The sequence below is a fragment of the Plecotus auritus genome (assembly GCF_963455305.1).
Source record: "Plecotus auritus genome assembly, chromosome: 6".
In the NCBI taxonomy this organism is placed as follows: domain Eukaryota; kingdom Metazoa; phylum Chordata; class Mammalia; order Chiroptera; family Vespertilionidae; genus Plecotus; species Plecotus auritus.
The window spans coordinates 170243385-170263166 of record NC_137773.1 but is presented as its reverse complement, the minus strand read 5'-3'; the positions used below and the strand labels follow the sequence as shown (position 1 = coordinate 170263166).

The 19782-nt window shown below is 43.8% G+C and overlaps 2 protein-coding genes across 3 annotated transcripts in view; one reads left to right on the top strand and one right to left on the bottom strand.

Annotated features, from left to right (window-relative positions):
• Positions 1-8554: 8554 nt before the first annotated feature.
• On the bottom strand, positions 8555-19105 carry HIGD1A (HIG1 hypoxia inducible domain family member 1A). Of its 2 annotated transcripts, none has more exons than XM_080674689.1 (4): positions 18988-19105; positions 12404-12518; positions 11227-11361; positions 8555-9585 (listed from the first exon to the last, which is right to left on the bottom strand). In XM_080674689.1, exons 2-4 carry the CDS (start codon positions 12498-12500, stop codon positions 9536-9538), a joined length of 282 nt encoding a protein of 93 aa, XP_080530815.1. In that variant the 5' UTR covers positions 12501-12518; positions 18988-19105; the 3' UTR covers positions 8555-9535. The 2 variants fall into 2 exon arrangements, with proteins under 2 accessions (XP_080530815.1, XP_080530814.1); XM_080674688.1 differs by lacking the exon at positions 18988-19105 and adding an exon at positions 18732-18816.
• Positions 19106-19141: 36 nt separating this feature from the next.
• Positions 19142-19782, top strand: part of ACKR2 (atypical chemokine receptor 2) — a gene marked incomplete at its 3' end in the record, with an annotated part of 34134 nt that continues 33493 nt past the window's right edge. The window contains exon 1 of the mRNA XM_080675542.1: positions 19142-19224. The remainder of the gene's footprint in view (positions 19225-19782) is intronic.

The window sequence follows — 19782 nt, the reverse complement described above, 5'->3', positions numbered from 1 at the left end:
TGCGGTGGCCCAGAGGGCGCCGGAAGTTCAGAAAGTGACATTGGCCTGGGTGGCCCCGGTGCGGCGGTGTGGGTAGGTAAGGAAGGGGGCGCGGGGGCTGGGAGCGGGTGTCGTGTGCCTGAGACTTGGAAGTGGTGGTCCGCTTCTGGGCCGTATGTTTTGAAAGTTTTGTGGACCAAACGTTCTGCGCAGAGGGGCACATTCCGCAGTCCTGCGGGGGAGTTGAAAAGGGGACGGTCCCACCTTGGATGTCTTTGAAAAATGTAAAAAAAAAAAAAAAAAAAATGCGGGGGAAATGTTGTGATGGTTAGTTATTGCTAAGGTTGTGTTCTTAAAAACGGAGCAGAAACAGGACTGGGAAGGATGCATAGAAATAGTAAGGAAGAGTTATTTCATGTTGGTGTTGGAACTGCAGTGCTGTTTTCATGTTTGCGCTTTAGAGGAGTTTAAATATAATGAACGTGGTTTATTTTCATAGTAAAAAACGCTTGGGTTTTTTTTTAAGGCACTCACTACCATAGTCAGGGCCATCTGAGGATGGGAGACAAATTTCTAGGAAAGAAAATCTGAGGAAGCTTTCTGAATATTTACCCAGGCTTTTATCATTTGAAAATCTTCAAATATCTCATTTTTTCCCTTCTTTTCCCCCTCATAAGGCAGTCCCGCATAGACACGCACAAAGATGCAGCATCAGACCACTCCAGCACAGTGTCACAACCAGAATATTGACATTGACACAATCCACCTGTCTTATTCAGATTTCCCCGTCTGACCGGTATTCATGTGTGTGCATATTTAGTTCTATACAGTTTTATCACATGCCAGTTTGATCGCCAAAGTGTAGAGAAGACATTGAACACTTCAATCACAAGGATCCCCCTTGTTGGGCTTTTATAGCCACACCGACTTCCCTCTTGCCCCCACCCCCTCCTTTGCCAAGTCTCCCTGGTGATTGCCAATCTGTTCTCAATTTCTAAAATTTTTTTTTAAAATATATTTTATTGATATTTTACAGAGAGGAAGAGAGAGGGATAGAAAGTTAGAAACATCGATGAGAGAGAGAGACATCGATCAGCTGCCTCCTGCACGCCCCCCACTGGGGATGTGCCCGCAACCAAGGTACATGCCCTTGACCGAAATCGAACCTGGGACCCTTCAGTCCTCAGGCCGACGCTCTATCCACTGAGCCAAACCGGTTAGGGCTCAATTTCTAAAATTTTGTCATTTCCAAAATGTTTTCTCAGTGGAATAATATAGAGTGTAACCTTTTGGGATTGACTCCCTCAGGATAATTCTCTGGAGGTTTATCCAAGTTGTTGTATCAATAATTTGTTTCTTTTTATTGCTGAGCAGTTTTCCATAGTATGCGTGTGCCCAGGTTTGTTTAACCTTTCACCCATAGAAGTACTTCTGGGCTGTTTCCAGTTGAGGGCTATTACAAATAAAGCTGATATGAACATTCATATACAGGTTTCTGTGTGAACCTAAGTTTTCATTTTTCTGGAATGCCCAGGAGTACAGTTGTATGATAATCACATGTTTAGTTTTACCAAAAAAAAAAGCAAAAACGAAACAGCCAAACTGGTCTGTAGAGTGGCTGTACCATTTTACATTCCCACCAGCAATGCATGAGCGATCGTTTCTCCACATCTTTGCAGTGTTGGATGTTGTCACTATTTTTTATTTTAGCCATTCTAATACGTGTGTGGTGACATCTCATTGTGGTTCTGGCATTCATGATGGATAATGATACTGAACATTTTTCTCATTGTGCTTACTTGCTATCTCTATATTCTCTTTGGTAAAGTGTCTGTTCATGTCTTTTCACCCAATTTCTAATTGTTGAGTTTTGAGAATTCGTTATATGTTCTAGACTAGTGGCCCGGTGCATGAAATTCGTGCACATTAAAAGGGGATTAATTATAGGAAATAATTTAATATTGCTATTTGCCCTTTCTCTATAATAGAAGTGTCAGAGATGAAAGAAAATTAGTGAAATGTATATGAAAACCTTCCTCCTGTCAGAGTCTGGGTGCACCACGGGACCCAGAGTCAAGTCCCTGCCCACCCACATGTGCCTCAAAATCACATGAGACCCAGACCCTGCCGGCTGCCCCCCTCATTGGGCTAGATCCAGAACAGGCCAGTCCCACCCTTGTCAAGCCCCACTGGGCAGGGGGCATAGCCTCAAGTCCCCTGGCCCGGTGCCAGGACAGGGGGCATGGCCTGAGGTCCCCCAGCCCAGACCAGGGCAGGCGGCGTGCCTTGAGATCCCCCATCAAGCTGGGTGGGGCGCATGGCCTGAGGTCCTCCATCAAGCCCTGTCAGGCGGGTGGGGGGCACAGCCTCAGGTCCCCCATCAAGTCCCGCTGGGTGGGGGGCGCTGCCTGAGTTCCCCCGACGCAGCACTGGGGGTGCACCTTGAGATCCCCTGTCAAGCCCCACTGGGTGGGGGGCATGGCCTGAGGTCCCCTGTCAAGCCCCACCTGGTGGGGGGTGCGGCCTGAGGTCCCCCAGCCTGGTGCTGGGTTCGGGAGAGCAGCCTGAGGTCCCCTAGCCCAGCACCAGGATGGGAAGCGCACCTTGAGGTCCCCCGTCAAGACCCACCGGGCGGGGTCATGTCCTCAGGTCCCCCAGCCTGACGCCAGGGCGGGGGGTGTGGCCTGAGATCCCCTGTCAAGACCTGCCAGGTGGGGGATGGGGCCTGAGGTCCCCTGTCAAGCCTCACGGGGGTGGGGGAGGGTGTAGCTTCAGGTCCCTGCTGATTGCTCGTTAAGGCTCCTTATGGGAACTTGGCCTCAGCTGTGGATGCAGCCATCTTTGTGACAGAGTGATGGTCAATTAGCATATTCCCTTTTTATTAGATAGGGTACTAGTCTTTTTTGGGGTATGTGGCTTGCAAATTTCTTCCCAGTCTGTAGCTTGTCTTTTAATTCTCTTTGCATGGACTTCAACTTTTTACATTTTTATTAGGTCCAATTGATCAATTTCTTCCATTTTTGGTGTCAAGTGTAAAAACTCCTTGCCTAGCCTTGGATCCCAAAGACTTCCCTGTAATTTTCTAAAAGTGCCAGAGTTTTATGTTCATGATTTATTTTGATGTGATCTTGGCATAAGGTGTGAGATTTAAGTCGAGGTTTTGTTTTGTTGCCTATGAATGTCCAGCACCATCTGTTGAAAGATACCCTTCCTCCATTGGATTGCTTTTGAACCTTTGTCAAAAATCAGTGGGGCAGCCCGGCTGATGTGGCTCAGTGGTTGAGCTTCAACCAGGGGTGTGCAGGAGGTCACAGTTCTATTCTCGGTCAGGGCATATACCCGGTTGCAGGCTCAACCCCCAGTAGGGCATGTGAGCCAATCAATGATTTTCTCTCCCTCTCCCTTCCTCTCTGAAATCAATAATATATATATATATATTTTTTAAAAAAATCAGTTGAGCAAACTCAACAACAGCAACAAAAAAGCAATTGGAACCGGGCAAAGGACTTGAATAAACATTTCTCCAAAGAAGATATACAAATGGCCAATAAGCACATGAAAAATGCTCAACATCACTAGCCATTAAGGAAATGCACATCAAAACCACAATGAGCCAGGCCAGCGTGGCTCAGTGGTTGAGGTTTGACCTATGAACCAGGAGGTGACAGTTGGATTCCTGGTCAGGGCACTTTCCCAGTTGCAGCTCGATCCCCAGTGGGGGGCATGCAGGAGGCAGCCAATCAATGATTCTCTCATCATTGATGTTTCTGTCTCTCTCTCCCTTTCCCTTCCTCTCTGAAATCAATAAAAATATATTTAAAATCCCTAGCCAGTTTGGCTCAGTGGATAGAGCGTCGGCCTGCGGACCAAAGGGTCCCAGGGTTGTTTCTGGGCAAGGGCACATGCCTCAGTTGCAGGCTCCTCCCTGGCCCAGGCCCTGGTAGGGGTGCGTGCAGGAGGCAGCCAATGTTTCTCTCACGGGGATATTTCTCTCTGTCTTTCCCTCTCTTCCACTCTATCTACAAATCAATGGAAAAATACTCTCAGGTGAGGATTAAAAATAAAATTAAAAAAAACCCATAAACTCATAATGAAATACCACTCCATATTTAGCTGTTTTATCTCAAAATGGAAGTAAGCTTTGCTGCAGCTTAAAGCCAGGCTCCATAATCGGATTTGGTTGTTGTACCAGGAGTGTCTCTTGGGGTAGACCTACGCCAGTCATGGTATTACCCAGAACACTAAGCCACCAGTTTACGTTAGGGGACGGTGACCCTTATCCAGAGCCCCTCCCTTCCTGGATTCAGGCACCCAAGAAGCCAAGAGTTACCAGAAGGATATTGTGGGTACGGATTCAGAGCAAACAGAGGCAAACTGCCTTGAGATATTTTTGCCCCAGGGTTAAGTCTTATTAAACATGCTTCTTCTTAGCCGGGGGCTCCCGCAGAGATAAAAATTATTCACTTTTTCCAGGTTCAAGTTCCTGTGGGCTGGAAGGTGCTGGATACACACTGTCAGTTCTGCCTCTTCAACTCACCAAGGATTTGGGTCTTGTTGGCCATCAGCCTCTCAATGTCACTTCAAGTCTTATTTTATCCATGGAGCTATTTTGTCTAAGATGTGTTTGTGTATATGGCGATCTCATTCATCATATGTTGATTTTATTAGGAAAACTAAATGTTCTGCCAAGACTCATTCATCTTTATTTAGTTCCAAGGGATCTCTCTGATGGATGAGATCTACCCTGGCTCTGCTTCAAGCTCTCAGCACAATGCACTGGTAATATAATTTATATTTGCCCCAAACTTTCTCAATTTCACTCTTGGTTCATATCACTCTTGGTCTTTCAAAACACATGGATGGAAATCAACTGGTCTGAGGAATCATCGTTTGCCCCCTATTGATTAGGTCCCCAATGCCTTGTGTACTTCCCAGTTTTTCATTCGCCTCCTCCAGCCAAGACCATTTGTATATGGCAATCTCATCTTCCTTCTTATAAAGGCCAAAACAAATATTGGCTAAGGATTTTAACTTATGAAAAAAAAAATCTGAGCATAGCCTGGCTGGTGTGGCTTGGTTGGGCGTCATCCATACACCTAAGGATTGCTGGATTTGACTCCCAGTCAGGGGACAGGCCCGGGTTGTGGGCTCAATCCCTGGTAGGGGGCATGCAGGAGGCAGCTGATTGATGTTCTGCTTTCACATCTATTTCCTCTCTTCTTCTCCCCTCCCTTCCTCTCTCTAAAAATCAATTTTTAAAATCTTAAACAATAAAAAGACCAAGTTTAAAAAAATTTAAATGAGGATAAAATAGCCAAAGTATACTGGAAAAAATACTAGACTTGGGACCTGGATGGGGAGTGTGTATGTGTGTGGTGGAAGGTAGAACAGGTATTTCGTGAACAGACATGACTCTGTACCTGCCTTCATCATGCAGTCTCTCCTCATGACCAAGGGTCTCAAGTTCTGGATTTGTGCCCAGCTCTGTCGCTTTTCACTTGTATGGCCCTGAATAAATTACAGCTCTCCTCGTTGAAAAAGTCAGGATAATATCTACTTCAGAGTTTCTGAGAAACTAATGGAAGAGTCTTAAAGTATTTTATATACAGCACAGCTGTGTATATAAGTAAAGTATTATCATAGTGGAACATGCATTGTGTTTTAAACTCAAATGTGACAAAATTTGAAAAAAGGTAAAGTTTATTGTGGCCTAGAAGAATTTGAAAAAGCTCTACCAAAAGTAGAATTTGGTTAGTGTTTTAACTTAAGGCGTGCACTGAACTCACTGGGAGTGAGGGGGAACATTCGGGAAAGGAGCAGAGCATAAGCAAAGGGTTCGGGCAGTGCTGGGCACAGGGCTTTGGCATCAGCGGCACCGCTGTAGGTAGGTGGCAGAACGAGGTGAAGGACCTAGGTGTACAGTGGTGGCAACAGGGAGAGGAAAAGGACAAGTCTGAATGTTGAGAGACTTTGCTTGGGAAAAACTGGCAGGCCCTGGTGACTGGTTTAATAGTGATAAATGACAGGAGGAAGGAAAGATGCTTGAGTTTGAGCCCAGAGTGTGACAGCGGGAGCCGGAGGGCATCGCTGACAAATGGGTGAGCTAGGAAGGAGCACCAGTGGGGAGGACCCTGAGTGTGGCTGTGGACAAGCTGAGTGGAGGTAATAGGGCTCTAGCCGGAAGGTATAAGAAGCTCAAAATATTCAAAAGGACCTATTCCTACATTCCTCTGAGGGGGGCAAATGGACGCTGGCCTCCACTGTAGACCCATTTATCACTACTGAATTTAGGAGAAAACTGTACAACTTTTGTCTTGCTAGAAACAAATTCAGTGACTGAGGGGAGGAAAGTAGGCTTTTAAGACTACAGCCTGGGCAGTGCTGGTTCTTTCGTGAACTTGTACCAGGTAAATCACTGAGAAAGTGGCATCCCGTCCAGGCTGGTGCATGTTCCGTTCCCTTTCTCAAATTTCTCCATTCTATTTGAAGAGCTTTCAAACAGGATCAAGTATATAAATAATTGGCAGTCCCAGTATTTGACACGTGAGAACTTTAAATACCACGTGTTCATTCGGCTTTGTTCTGGCCTAGTAGGTATGTTGCCACAGGCTATAGATCTAGAAGAGCATTGATCCTAAATTTCAAGTTCCTGTAACTGAGTAGCATTTCCTCAGGAATGGCCTACATGGCCAATCCTCTACTCCAAAATTCTGATACAGAAGGGAAGGTACTTTGAGGATTTATGTAAGTATGGAGTCAAATTCTAGTTCTCATCACCAGATGTTACTGTTGCTTGCTAACTAGACATAGGTAACTTCTTTGGGGACAGCAGGATCCTGAATGTGAAAAAAACAAAACCTATTCTAATTAATTCAGTAAAGACTTATTGAACACCTAAATGAGCCAGGTGCTAGCCAGGTGCTTTGGATGAAAAGGATTACAGACTACTGGAGGAGAGGCACGGAAGCAACCCCACACCAATGCTTCAGTAACTCACGACAGTAAGCCGAGGACTCCAACTCTCAATGAAAAATCAGCAGACCACCCCCTAAGGTAGGACATCGTTTCCTCAGGGATACCGTCCAACCCTGGATTGGGCCCCCCAGCCCAAAGTCCCTGCTGCATCCTATACCTACTCCCCACCATGCTTTTGGTCATCACTTATTTAATGCCACACTCCCTACTAGACTGTAAGTTTTAAGGGCAGGGCCCATGTAGCTCTTGTGCTGTTGCATCTCCAAGCTTCACACGGTTAACAGCAATGATTGACTGTGTACTAGTACTGATGCATCAGGTGCTATGCTCAGCCCTTTACATCCGCCATTGCACTTAATCTTCCCAACAACCCCAGGCCCCTGGTGCTGTCCTCACCCATATGATCTTGTTTTACAGATGAGGAAACCACGGCTACTCGGCCAGTAGGTAGAACCATGAACCCAGGTCTGAGTCAAGCAAAAGTAGTATCACATGCACTTAAGTTCCTTTTATGAACTTCTAGAACCTGATGCCAGCCTGTTCATCCACCCTTCGTAGGGCAAGAAACCCCACTCACTTTCTCTTGGTCACGTTTACTGCCATCTCAACACCTTACTATGGTTTTGTCTCTCTATCCTGTCATTTGTCCAGATCGTTTTCTTTCAAATTAGTATTTTCACAAAATCAATAATATCCTCATCTATTAAAATGACAAATTTCTGAAACTTGTTCCCAATTTTTTTCTTCTACAGAAACAACTTTTAAGACTGCCTACAAGCATCTCCTATAATGTCTATTGGAAGCTGATTAAAATTCCTAATAGCTTATATTTTAAATCACTTTCTCACAGACCCATAAATGATCTAAATAGGAGCATAGAAATTATCTAGACCAATCTCTCACCTCACAGTGAGGAAAAGACTGAGAAAATCCTGACTTGGTCCAGGTTATACAGTCAGTGGTGAGCCATAAAATTAACCTCTTAATTTTATGTATAACAAATAAAATTAATGCTGCCACTCCAACATTAATTTCACAAAGGCCAACATTTCAAGTCTCTAATACCTGTTGGCATCTACCACTTGACTATACAGGTTCCAGTCCCAAACCTACATCCTTCTCTAGCTATTCGACATTGGTTAGTTACTTAAACTATTCATGCCAAAATCCTCTATGAAATGAGGATCATAGCTCCTAATGCTTAGGGCTGTTAGGAAACTTAAATGACATTATACTTAAAAAGTGCTTACAGCAGTGTGTAGCACACAGTAAATACTCAATAAATGTTAGCCGTTTTTCCTGTTTGGTAAATATTCTTTAACGATGGTTCTTACCAAAGGTACAAAATTCTCTCCCTCATTTCTGGAAACTTTAAAAAAATTTTTAAATAATTTTTTGGGTTGATAGTATTACAGATATCTCCCACTATTCCCATCCTCCCAGCCCCTACCCACCCCCCAGGTCTTCACTACCCTATTGCCCATGCCCATGGCATATGTATATAAGTATACAAGTTCTTTGGTTTATCTCTTTGGAAACTTAATTTTTATGCTACTTTGAGGAATGATTTATTTTTCCATATTGAAATAAATACAAGCCATTTGATGTGTTCACTTACTTTAATAATACTACATTTACCATGTTATCACCATGGAATGTAATTCAGGTTAGAATTTCACAAGTGCAATAAAGCCTTCTGTAGTACACCAGAGTTTTTGTATAATGTCTTTCCAGAGCTTGCTCTTGAATGAGTCATCATTTCCATTATAGGTAATTTGTTTAGTTTAACATTTATGATTCTTACAGAGAAAATGAACATACAGCAAATATTTAAAAACTGTTTTTCATTACCTTTGTGTTAGCACTTAAAATACATATATCTATTTCAAGGTGACATTTAAAAATGATTCTAATATAACAGCAGCAAAAATATAATTCTGCAATTAGAAAAGAGCTAAACTGGGATCCATAATTATTTTACATTTACAAGTGTGACTCTAAAATAAATACTACCTTTTAGCAGCTGTTATCAGCATGTTAGGTTTGGTTTAAAAACACACACATTTAGTTGTGGGGGTTTGTAACATTATATGCCATGCACTGTTCTGAAAAGATTCTTTAAGAGCCAATCAGCCCTAAAAACTGAAGTCCTCATTCAGTCCACAAGGCAGGCAGAATAAAGTCAAAGTAACTGGGACAAATAGGATTCCTACATAACATCAAAAGCATGTGAGATTCTGCAGCAACTGGGAGTACTTCAGGATTGGCATGTTGTTCTTGCTTAGAACTAATTCCACCAGAAGAGTTTAACAAGGTGGACATTTTACCACATCAAGTGCGTTTAAAATGACGTGTTTCTTATGTGCTAACCTGATTCCCCTGAATGACCTAGCTAGTGAACTAGTCACTAGTAATTTAGTCACCTGGGAAATCAAGCCTGCAAAAAAGGAAGCCAATATTCAAATTAATGTGTTATTGTCTGACCCTCTCAAATGATTTATTTTCAACATAAACATATAACCTCAATATGAGATGTCTAACTATAGCAAACACCACCAAGACCAAGACAGCATCTCTTCTTCTATGGTTTAGGCTTTACCCAGTATTCCTTATACATGGAATAGCCCATACCTTAAAAAAAGAAAATAAAGAAGAATTCTGGTTAAGCATTTAAATATATTTTTTCAATATTAAGAAAATTTAAAATGGCTCTTAAATAGCTAACAGTAGCATCTTTGCTAGCATGCAATCTTTAAAAAGGGAACAAGACCCCCGATTGCTTACATTCTTGCCTTCTTAAACAATTTATATTTCTAAAATTCTTTTTAATTTCCCAAGTAGCTTGAAGCTAGTATGACTAGCTCGGACTGTTCAATATTTATCTGGCAAGTTTAAAAGGCACTGCTCTTGCTACATAATACCAGAGAAAGTCAATGATCATAAAGCCAATAAAAGCATGTAATACCTACATTTAAAAAAACCTTTATCTTCGGCTCAATAAAACAGCAATCATAGGTCTCTTCCAGATAATGGATCTTACTTCCAACCCTATGCATGTCTAGGCTCTTCAGTGAAATTATAAACTCAGTGATAGACAGGATTGTCTTTCTTCCTTTGTAACCTTAGTTAAGTAGGTTTACAGTTGTGAGTACATTCTTATGTTATTATTTATTTTTTTACATGTATTATCATAATTTTTTATTAAGCTAATTATATGTTTTCCTCCTTCATCCACTGTCAGTTGTACCTTATGATATGTTTGGCCAGATGAATTAAGACTCTCTAATATTTCATTATCCAGAAGCTCTAATTTTCTTCTGGCCAGTTAGTTATTATTTATTAACTAGAGGCCCGGTGCACGAAATTAGTGCACGGGGGTGTGTGTCCCTCAGCCCAGCCTGCACCCTCTCCAATCTGGGACCCCTCAAGGGATGTCCGACTGCCCGTTTAGGCCCGATCCCACCTGTATCGGGCCTAAACGGGCAGTCGGACATCCCTCTCACAATCCAGGACTGCTGGCTCCCAACTGCTTACCTTCCTGATTGCCCCTAAATGCTTCTGCCTGCCAGCCTGATCACCCCCTAACCACTCCCCTGCCAGCCTGACTGATGCCTAACTGCTCCCCTGCCAGCCTCATTCCCCCTATCTGCCCTCCCCTGCAGGCCTGGTCAGCCCTAACTGCCCTCCCCTGAAGGCCTGGTCACCCCTAACTGCCCTCCCCTGCAGGTCTGGGTCCCCCCCAACTGCCCTTCCATGCAGGCCTTGTTGCCCCCAACTTCCCTCCTCTGCCAGTCTGGTCACCCCTAACTGCCCTCCCCTGCCGGTTTGATCGCCCCAATTGCCCTCCCTTGCAGGCCTGGTCCCTCCCAACTGCCCTCCCCTGCTGGTCTGATCGCCCACAACTGCCCTCCCTTGCAGACCTGGTCCCTCCCAACTGCCCTCCCCTGCTGGCCATCTTGTGTCCACATGGGGGCAGCCATCTTGTGTGTTGGCATGATGGTCAATTTGCATATTACTCTTTTATTAGATAGGATGACTGTATTATTTTCCATATGAACAACTATAAACGTACTTCTGCTCCACCCTGTATCATACACAGTAAATTTATGTCACTAATTGAACTATTTTTAATTAACCACTTTTCTAGGAAAATAAATATAAGTGATATCTGAAAACTGCTTCAAAGTTAGCTGAAAGTATGTACCTTGTTTTATTAACAAAGAAATTAATTAATGGGAAACCACAAATTTGAAATTTCCTGTAGGTACCTACCAAGAGTCATTGCAGCCACAACAAAACCTTGGGCTGCCACACGCATGTGGATCAGGTGAAGGGACATTTTAGTATTTCCCCTGTTCTTCAATTTATATAATCCATATGCAACGATTGCTCCAAAACCCGCCATTCCTGAGAAACAAATAGTCACAATTATGTTAGATACATGGGGACAAGGAACCAAGATGATTTCACCACCAATCAATGTACTTTCTACTATTGTATATAAAAACTAGTGGCCTGGTGCACGAAATTCGTGCACATTAAAAGGGAATTAATTAGAGGAAATATTTTAATATTGCTATTTGCCCTTTCTCTATAATAGAAGTGTCAGAGATGAAAGAAAGTTAGTGAAATGTATATGAAAATCTCCCTCCTGTCAGAGTCTGGGGCGTGCCACGTGACCCAGAATCAAGTCCCCGCCCACCTGCGTGCGCCTCGAAATCGCACAACACCCAGACGCAGCTGGCCCCACCCCTGTCAAGCCCTGCTGGGCTGAGGGCACAGCCTCAGGTGTCCCCCCTGGCCCTGGTGCGATGACCACTTGCATATTAGCTCTTTATTTTATAGGATGCTTATGAGACCATTAATTAGCTAACATATATGTCGTGTTTTTAATTCCCCCCACTCAGAACCAAAAATCCTGACATGGTAGCAAAAAGTAACAGACTCATAAAGTTAAGATCTTCAAAATGTGGGCTTGTGAAGCCAGTAGATAAATTCCTTTAAGAGAACCAGGGAAACTCTTCCTTTCTGTCCTACTTCCCTCTCTGAAGGGAATTAATTAATATAATAGAGACTGTAATAAACTGTGAGTAGAACAGCTTTTAAAAAAGCCGCATGAGAGGGGAAAAGAAGACATATGTAATACTTTCAACAATAAAGAATGAAAAAACAAAAGATAAGCCTCTTGAGTCCTTCTAGCAAACCACAGAGACTAAGGGGGTCCAGTCCCCAACACATTCACTGAAAGAAGAGTCAATAAAGCAAGAAGTCTAAATATACACAGAAGCATTTTTATAATGATAGTTATATCATGCCAATCTCAGCATATTTCAACCACATATGAAAAAACATTTGAAAATAATGCTTATGGATGTATTTGACGAATTGATCACACTTCGATTGTGTTACAGCATACAATAGATTATCAGAATGTCAAAGCCAAACTTACCAATAGGGACAAATGGTGCCTCTTTAGCTTTTCGGATAAATTTAGATCCCTGACCTTCATCATATGAAGAAAGAGAAACATCTGTGTTGGATGACATACTGATTGAAGAATCTTCCTGAAAGAGAATTTACATGAGGTTCTGCAATTAAAAGCAACTAGAACATTAAGTGACTGGATGTACTTAAAATAATCCTAGTTTCCATAATCTGATATCCATGAACTCTAAAAAACATTTCTCCATACACCAGTTCCTTTTTAGCACGTCACTGTTCATAACAGTACATTTTTAAGTAACTTTTGTCAATTAAAATAGTAGCTATTAATTTTCTGACTATCTTCATCCTTTTTAAAAATTTTATTTTCTTCATCCTTAATCAATTCAACTTGACAACTTTAAATTATTCAAACCAAACTGATACTCCTTATTGCCTCTTCAATATCATGGTGAAAATACTACTAAGCACTTTTAAATGTAGCTGAGTGCAGTCTTTATTGCTTTCAATTATAACTGGCTGACTTATTCCAACATGCTACCAGGCTTCAGTTCTCACCTCTGAATAGTTGTCAACTGATTACACTAACCTTTATTATTGATGGTGGCGGTCTGTGGGGAAGATTACAGTTATTCTAAATAGCCAAAATTTCTACTTGACTCATTGTTTACATATTTGAAGGACAAAGCTTTTATTTTAATATTATTGCTAGAAATGTCTCCTTTTAAACATAACATGTTCAATGAACTAACATAGATTTTTATAACAGGGTTATAATTTTTAACAATACTGCAGCATAAAATTAAACTATATTCTTTTAATTTTTTTAATATATTTTATTGATTTTTTACAGAGAGGAAGGGGGCGGGGTAGAGAGATAGAAACATCGATGAGAGAGAAACATCGATCAGCTGCCTCCTGCACACTCCCTACTGGGTATGTGCCCACAACCAAGGTACATGCCCTTGACCGGAATCGAACCTGGGACACTTGAGTCCGCAGGCCGACGCTCTATCCACTGAGCCAAACCAGTTAGGGCCAAACTATATTCTTCCTATCTAATAAAAGAGTAATATGCAAATTAACCATCACTCTGCTACACACAAGCCATACCCACAAGCCAATCAGGAGCGAATATGCAAATAAACCCAACCAAGATGGCTACGGCCACAGAGAGCAGGAGGGAGGCTTAGGTTTCCCCGGCAATGGAGGAAGCCAAGCTTTCCGCCTGCCCTTGCTGGCCTAGGCCTCCACTCAAGGCTACAAAGTTTCAATGATAGAAAATACATAAACCCAAACAGAAATGGCGGCAGCCACGGAGCTGGAAAGAGCAGGAAGCTAGGGTTGCCCCCGGCGATGGAGGAAGCCAAGCTTTCCACACACCCAGGCCGGCCCAGGCCTCGCTTAAGGCTACAAAGTTTCAATTATAGAAGATACATAAATCCCAATAGAAATGGCTGCCGCCACAGAGCAAGCAGAAGGCTTGGCTCCGCTCCAGGCTACAAAGTTTCAATTGTAGAAGATAAATATACCCCAGATACCAGGGCCTCTGCTTGGGTCGCCAGGGGGCGTGGCCAGCCTGCAAACCACCACAGGCCCCTCGCCCAGGCCACCCCACACCCCAAGGGAACCCCCACCCTGATCTGGGACACGCTTCAGGGCAAACCAGCTGGCCCCCACCCGTGCACCAGGCCTCTATCTTATCTAATAAAAGAGTAATATGCAGTTTGACCATCACTCCAACACACACTCCAACACACAAGATGGCTGCCCCCATGTGGTCAAAGATCCTGACCCCATGTGGACACAAGATGGCCACCACAAGATGGCCAGGAGAGGGCAGTTGGGAGGGACCAGGCCTGCAAGGGAGGGCAGTTGGGGGCGATCAAGCCTGCAGGGGAGGGCAGTTAGGGGTGACCAAGCCAGCAGAGGAGAGAAGTTGGGGGCAACCAGGCCTGCAGGGAAAGGCAGTTGGGAGGGACCCAGGCCTGCAGGGGAGAGCAGTTGGGGGGTGGGGGGACCTGGCCTGCAGGGGAGGGCAGTTAGGGGAAAACAGGCTGGCAGGGGAGCAGTTAGGCATCAATCAGGCTGGCAGGGGAGTGGTTAGGGGGTGATCAGGCTGGCAGCCAGAAGCGGTTAGGGGCAATCAGGAAGGCAAGGCAGGCGAGCAGTTGGGAGCCAGCAGTCCTGGATTGTGAGAGGGATGTCTGATGGGCAGCCGGACATCCCTCGAGGGGTCCCAGATTAGAGAGGGTGCAGGCTGGGCTGAGGGACACACACCCCCGTGCACAAATTTCATGCACCGGGCCTCTAGTTTACAATAAAATGTCTCTCAAGCTTTAGCTGTCTTTCCTTACATACCTTATATTCCCTGGGCTTCTTAAAATTCTCTTTCTTTTATATTATTATTCTTTTAAATAATATAAAAAAAGGCAAGATATTAGCCTGATCATTATACGAATAAGGGGGCAGAAAAAAAAAAGATTATTTTCAGTTATTACAGGGACTGAAGGTTCCATTCTCCCATTTCAATCATCTTCCTTTACATAGGAAGCTAGCAGGCGTTTCATCACAATGAGGTAATAAATTCAGTTTCACCTTAGTCACAGTAACTATGTATACACTTCCTTCTTCACCAATCTGATTTGAACTGCCTATAAACTTTACCCATAGATAAAATAAGGGAGTCAAACATAGTATGTATGTGCACAAGTCTCTGATTGGTGTCAATTACAATAAAGTCAAAAGTCAACTACCCATGTGAAATCTTACCTTCACTTCTGGGCATTTCATGTGCATTATACTCCCTTCCATACAATAGCCATCATTCAACACTTTGCTCTTCAAGGGCTGTTAGAGCGGCTAAGGCCCTCAAAGAAAACCCAACTCTAGAGGTGAGGTTTGCCTACTTAGTTTGAAAAGTGAAATCCTCTCTCCAAGCCCCCATCTCCACTGGGAAGAGTTGATTCTGTCATCTGACAGAAAAGACAAACTTAATCCAGAGAAGTTATGCAATATCACAGAGATGAAAGAAAACTCATATTAGAACTAGACTTTCTTTTTTTGTACTCCCATTATCTGCTAATTGACTAAACCCCTACTTACTGAGCTTTTTATTACTATATACAAGGTTCAACAAGCTCAATGTTCAGGACACTCACTATATTATCTGAAGAGATAACACATAAACACAGAAATGATTAGTGGTTCAAAAATTAGATTTAAAAAAAGGACATGACAGAGTGTGATTACTTGTCAATAGCATAACAGAGACAATTAGAACTGAATGTAGAGTGTGATGTCTTCTAGCTAAAGTGGGCTGGGGAAGTTTCACAGAGAAATATTTGAGGATGGCCTTCAAGAAACTACATAAATGGACAAGATAAAAATTAAACATTATATTTATTTTAGGCTACTATGTCTATTAGTTGCCTTCATAACTAATCATGAACTTCTCAAATGCACAACTATTATCACAAATTCTCCTTCCACCTCCCCTGCAAAACCCACATTCTAATCACATTAAACATCTTATAGATGATCTCTATACCTCCAAGCCTTTCAGAAGCTGACTCCTCTAACACTTTTCCCTTTTCATCTCCTTCATAGTTGATTCCTCCCATTTTTTAGCTTCTTATCTTAATTGACCTCTAGAAAGTCTTCTAAAGGTGTTTTGGTTATGCAGTCTCAGAGAATGCTGTTTTCTCTATAATAACTCTTTCTTATAAATGCCTATTTAACTGTTTCTTTTGCTAGAATCCTTGAAGTCAGGAGGCCATACCTGTCCTGCTTGTATCTACAAGTATTTCCATTGCCTGGCACAATGCTTTGCATGTAGTTAAGTACACCACAAAATGTTGAATACATTTAAAGGTAATATATTTCAACAATTAAAATTATTCTCAGGCTTAATCAGTTGGTAAGAAAAATGCTGAACCATATATACCTTAAGTGTTTGTTTGTTTTTTAATTCTTATATTTTATGTACGAAAGGAAAAAAAATGGTAACCTCAGTAGGTCTTGGCTTCTTGCAATCACAAGAGACAAAACTATTATATACCACAATCTGCTTTTAAAATCTAGTACCTTCTTTTGCAGCTATAAAAGCATGTTTTCTTCCTTTGCTTTAATTATTCCTAAACTAAGAAGTCATTTGGGAATTGTCTTTAAAAGCAAGAAAGTAGGCCTGGCCAGCATGGCTCAGTGGTTGAGCGTGGACCTATGAACCAGGAAGTCATGGTTTGAGTCCCTGTCAGGGCACATGTTGGGGTTTCCGGCTTGATCCCCAGTGTAGGACATGCAGGAGGCAGCCAATCAATGATTCCCTCTCCTCATTGATGTTTCTATTTCTCCCTCTCCCTTCTCTAAAATCAATAAAAATATATATATTTTTAAAAGCAAGAAAGTAGGTAGTTTTTGCTCTCCATTCTCACATCTGGATCACTAATTGTCCACCAGGCAATGGAGCAAAAGTCTCCCTCTTCACTCCCCCCTCTGCCAATGGAGCAAAAGTCCCCCCCATCCTTTCAGGAGGGAGAGGGCTGAGAGCTGGCTGTCTCGGTCCTGTATGTAAAAGAACAGAAGAAAATCCACTGATTTCCATTCCTCACCTATGATACGACTCTGAAGTTTGTATGGGTAGGATATTTTGCTTTAAGTGACTAGATAATCTGTCTGATCCAGGATACTTTGTGAACATTTCAGGATAATATTAATAGAAACATTAAAAATCCAACACTTAAATTATATTTTATACTGTCTTATAAATTCTGTTATAACACTCTCTGAATATAAGATTTTTATAACTCTTTCTAATTACCACCTAGAAGTTTCCCAAGAATTCATGATTTACAGCCACCTAAACTGAAAATGGTTAACATTTAAAGTACCAGGGTCAGTAACTATAAATCAGATAATTTGAAAATAATAACTCATGATTAATTCATGTGAACAGCCTTATTTTACAGATGGAAAAGGGGTTAGGAAGGCTGATATGAATTGCTCAACAACAGGAATACATTTTTGGCAGGGTGGGACTAGAACCAAGCTCTCCTGACATAGAGTCCAGGGTGCTTGTGATTGACAATATGTTGCCAAACCATCCTTCTTTTGATGCTGGTAGATTTTTAATCTGGAAAAAATATTAAAATCCATTCCATAACAGAAGCCTGCATCTCTTTCCGTGAATTGTAAAAAAAAAAAAAAAAAAAATATGTAAGTCATGCCTAACATTAAATGGAACCTTCTTCCCCAGCTTCTTATCTAACAATTTCAATTGTGATTTGAAAAGATTTATTTTCCACTAGCACCACGTCTAGATTTCCCTTATCATTTCCTCATCCACACACAGCAACTGACACAGATTGCTCACAGAAAGTTAACAGGTGTGAAAAAGAGGCACTAGTAACCAGATATTCAAAGCCACTTTAAAAAACACGAATTACTCTGTCCATTGAGTAAGATACTACTACTGAAGACCTTTCCAAACGCACAGGCGTAAGGGAAGATGAGCTGACCAGCAGCAGGTGACGCAACAGGCTGACGGATCTTCACAGCTGCCATTCCGGACTCAAGAACTACCATCTAACAACAATGATCTCGATTTTTGATTTTGCATCGGTCACCTGTCAGCTTGTTGAAAAATGGCTGCCAAGGCCCCACCCTGAAGATTCTGACTCAAGATGAGGGTGAGGACCCAGGAGAAGCCCTCCCACCCCGTCAAGTGACTGGTGCACACGGGAGCTAAGAGCAGCCCTGGTACACAGGACTCAAACAGGTTCGTCATGCTGGGGCCCGGTACTTCGATCTCTCAGCTTTCCATTCAAACCGGTCCTGCTCCGAAGTGCCTTCGGCAGGGATTATTACCGGGACGGGGGAAAGAGCTGCTTCCCACACCGCCAGGAGAGAAGGGCGAGTAACACTGCCGAATCATCTCGGCTGCTCCCTTCTAAACCCAGGCTATGTTTTGTAATCTCTAACCGGAAGAGGTGTAAATTCCGTCACAGATGCTTTAAACCGGGTTTGAGGCCTTGTCCCTCCCTAGGGCAGGCGAGGGTCGCGGAGGGTGGGAGGGAACACGGGGTCGAGAGAGGACGAAGCGCGGACTGGAAGGTCGTGTGCTTTTACGCCCTTCTCTCAACCTTTTCACCTTCCTTGCCCTCTTTCTCCCTGTGACCTTGTCAGGACTCCATGGCCGGAGCGCTCGGCCTCCCGATCAGTCCTCACCCACCGCTCGACCCCGCTCCGGCCCCAGCCCCTCCACGGGTCACTCATTAGTGTCCCATCCGACAGTCCTCCCTCCGGGCCACAATTCACTGCACAAACGTTTGCCTCACCTCCGCGTTGGCTCCGTCTCTCCTCACCCGACAGGGCATCAGGCCTTGTGTCTGGACCTCCAAACTCCCAGAACCACGCGGTCCGGCCTGAGCCCCCAACTATACCTCGCCCCCATTACCCCAGGCCTCGCCCCACTCCCAGCCTTGTGGCCCCCCCACCTTCTAAGGTGCTCTCGGCACAGCCAAGCGTGACCCCACTGCCTCCTGCCCCAAATCGGGCGTCCCCGCTCCCAGGACCCCTCCACATTTCACTTACCAAACCCAACGGGACCTCTCAAACTCTAGCCGCCGGTTTCTGCCCCCGCCCGCGCGCGCCGTCGGGCCGGCTTCTCCCCGTCCCGCCTACAGTCGGACCCAGCCAATCAGAAGGTCGGAAGCGGCCGGTATGTGCGTGCGTGTGCGCAGTGGGTGGGGCGGCCCGGAGCGGGTTCCCGATTGGCTGGGGCGCCGCAGGGGCGAAGTCCCCTGCTCTCGCGCGGGGATCTCGTCATAGGTGAGCGCTGCGGGGTGGGGTATGCGCAGTGCCGCCGGGCCGCTGACTCCGGGCCTGAGGGTACTTCCGATTACTCTCGCCCTTTTCCCCTAGGACAGGCGGGGGCCATGTGTGCGGAGCCCGGGCCGCCTGCAAGGTCAGTTTTGTCTAAGCCGCATGGCCCGCGGTGTGAGAGATCAGGGGGTCCAAACCACGAGACCAGCGATTTGCTAGGGGAGGAAAGGTTTCCCCTAGGTTCTTGTTTTCCCAGTTTTGCCCCTATTCTGGGTTTTTTTTTTGCCCTGGTGAGTTTGTGTACTTGGCCCATAGTTCTTGCTCAGCTCATGACTAATTGCCTATAACATGTATACCTATATCTATAAATACCGATAATATCTATAAATGTCAATATATTCTCTTGATTCCCACCAATTACACACTTCTGTAAAGAACCCCCCTCTCTGCTCCACTCACTGCCTTGGATACTGATTGCCTCTCTGCTTTCTCCCACTCTGTCTCTCCCAACAACGACTTAGGGCTATTTTTACAGTCTGCTAATTCACTAAGAATGAGTGCCTC

Coding starts and splice junctions, on each gene's coding strand:
- HIGD1A (XM_080674688.1), bottom strand. CDS start 18,770: ATGCCCTGTCGGGTGAGGAGAGACGGAGCCAACGCGGAG. Junction 12,519..18,731: donor GAGACGGAGCCAACGCGGAG/GTGAGGCAAACG, acceptor ATTCTCTTTCAG/GAAGATTCTTCAATCAGTAT. Junction 11,362..12,403: donor GGCACCATTTGTCCCTATTG/GTAAGTTTGGCT, acceptor TTTGTTTCTCAG/GAATGGCGGGTTTTGGAGCA.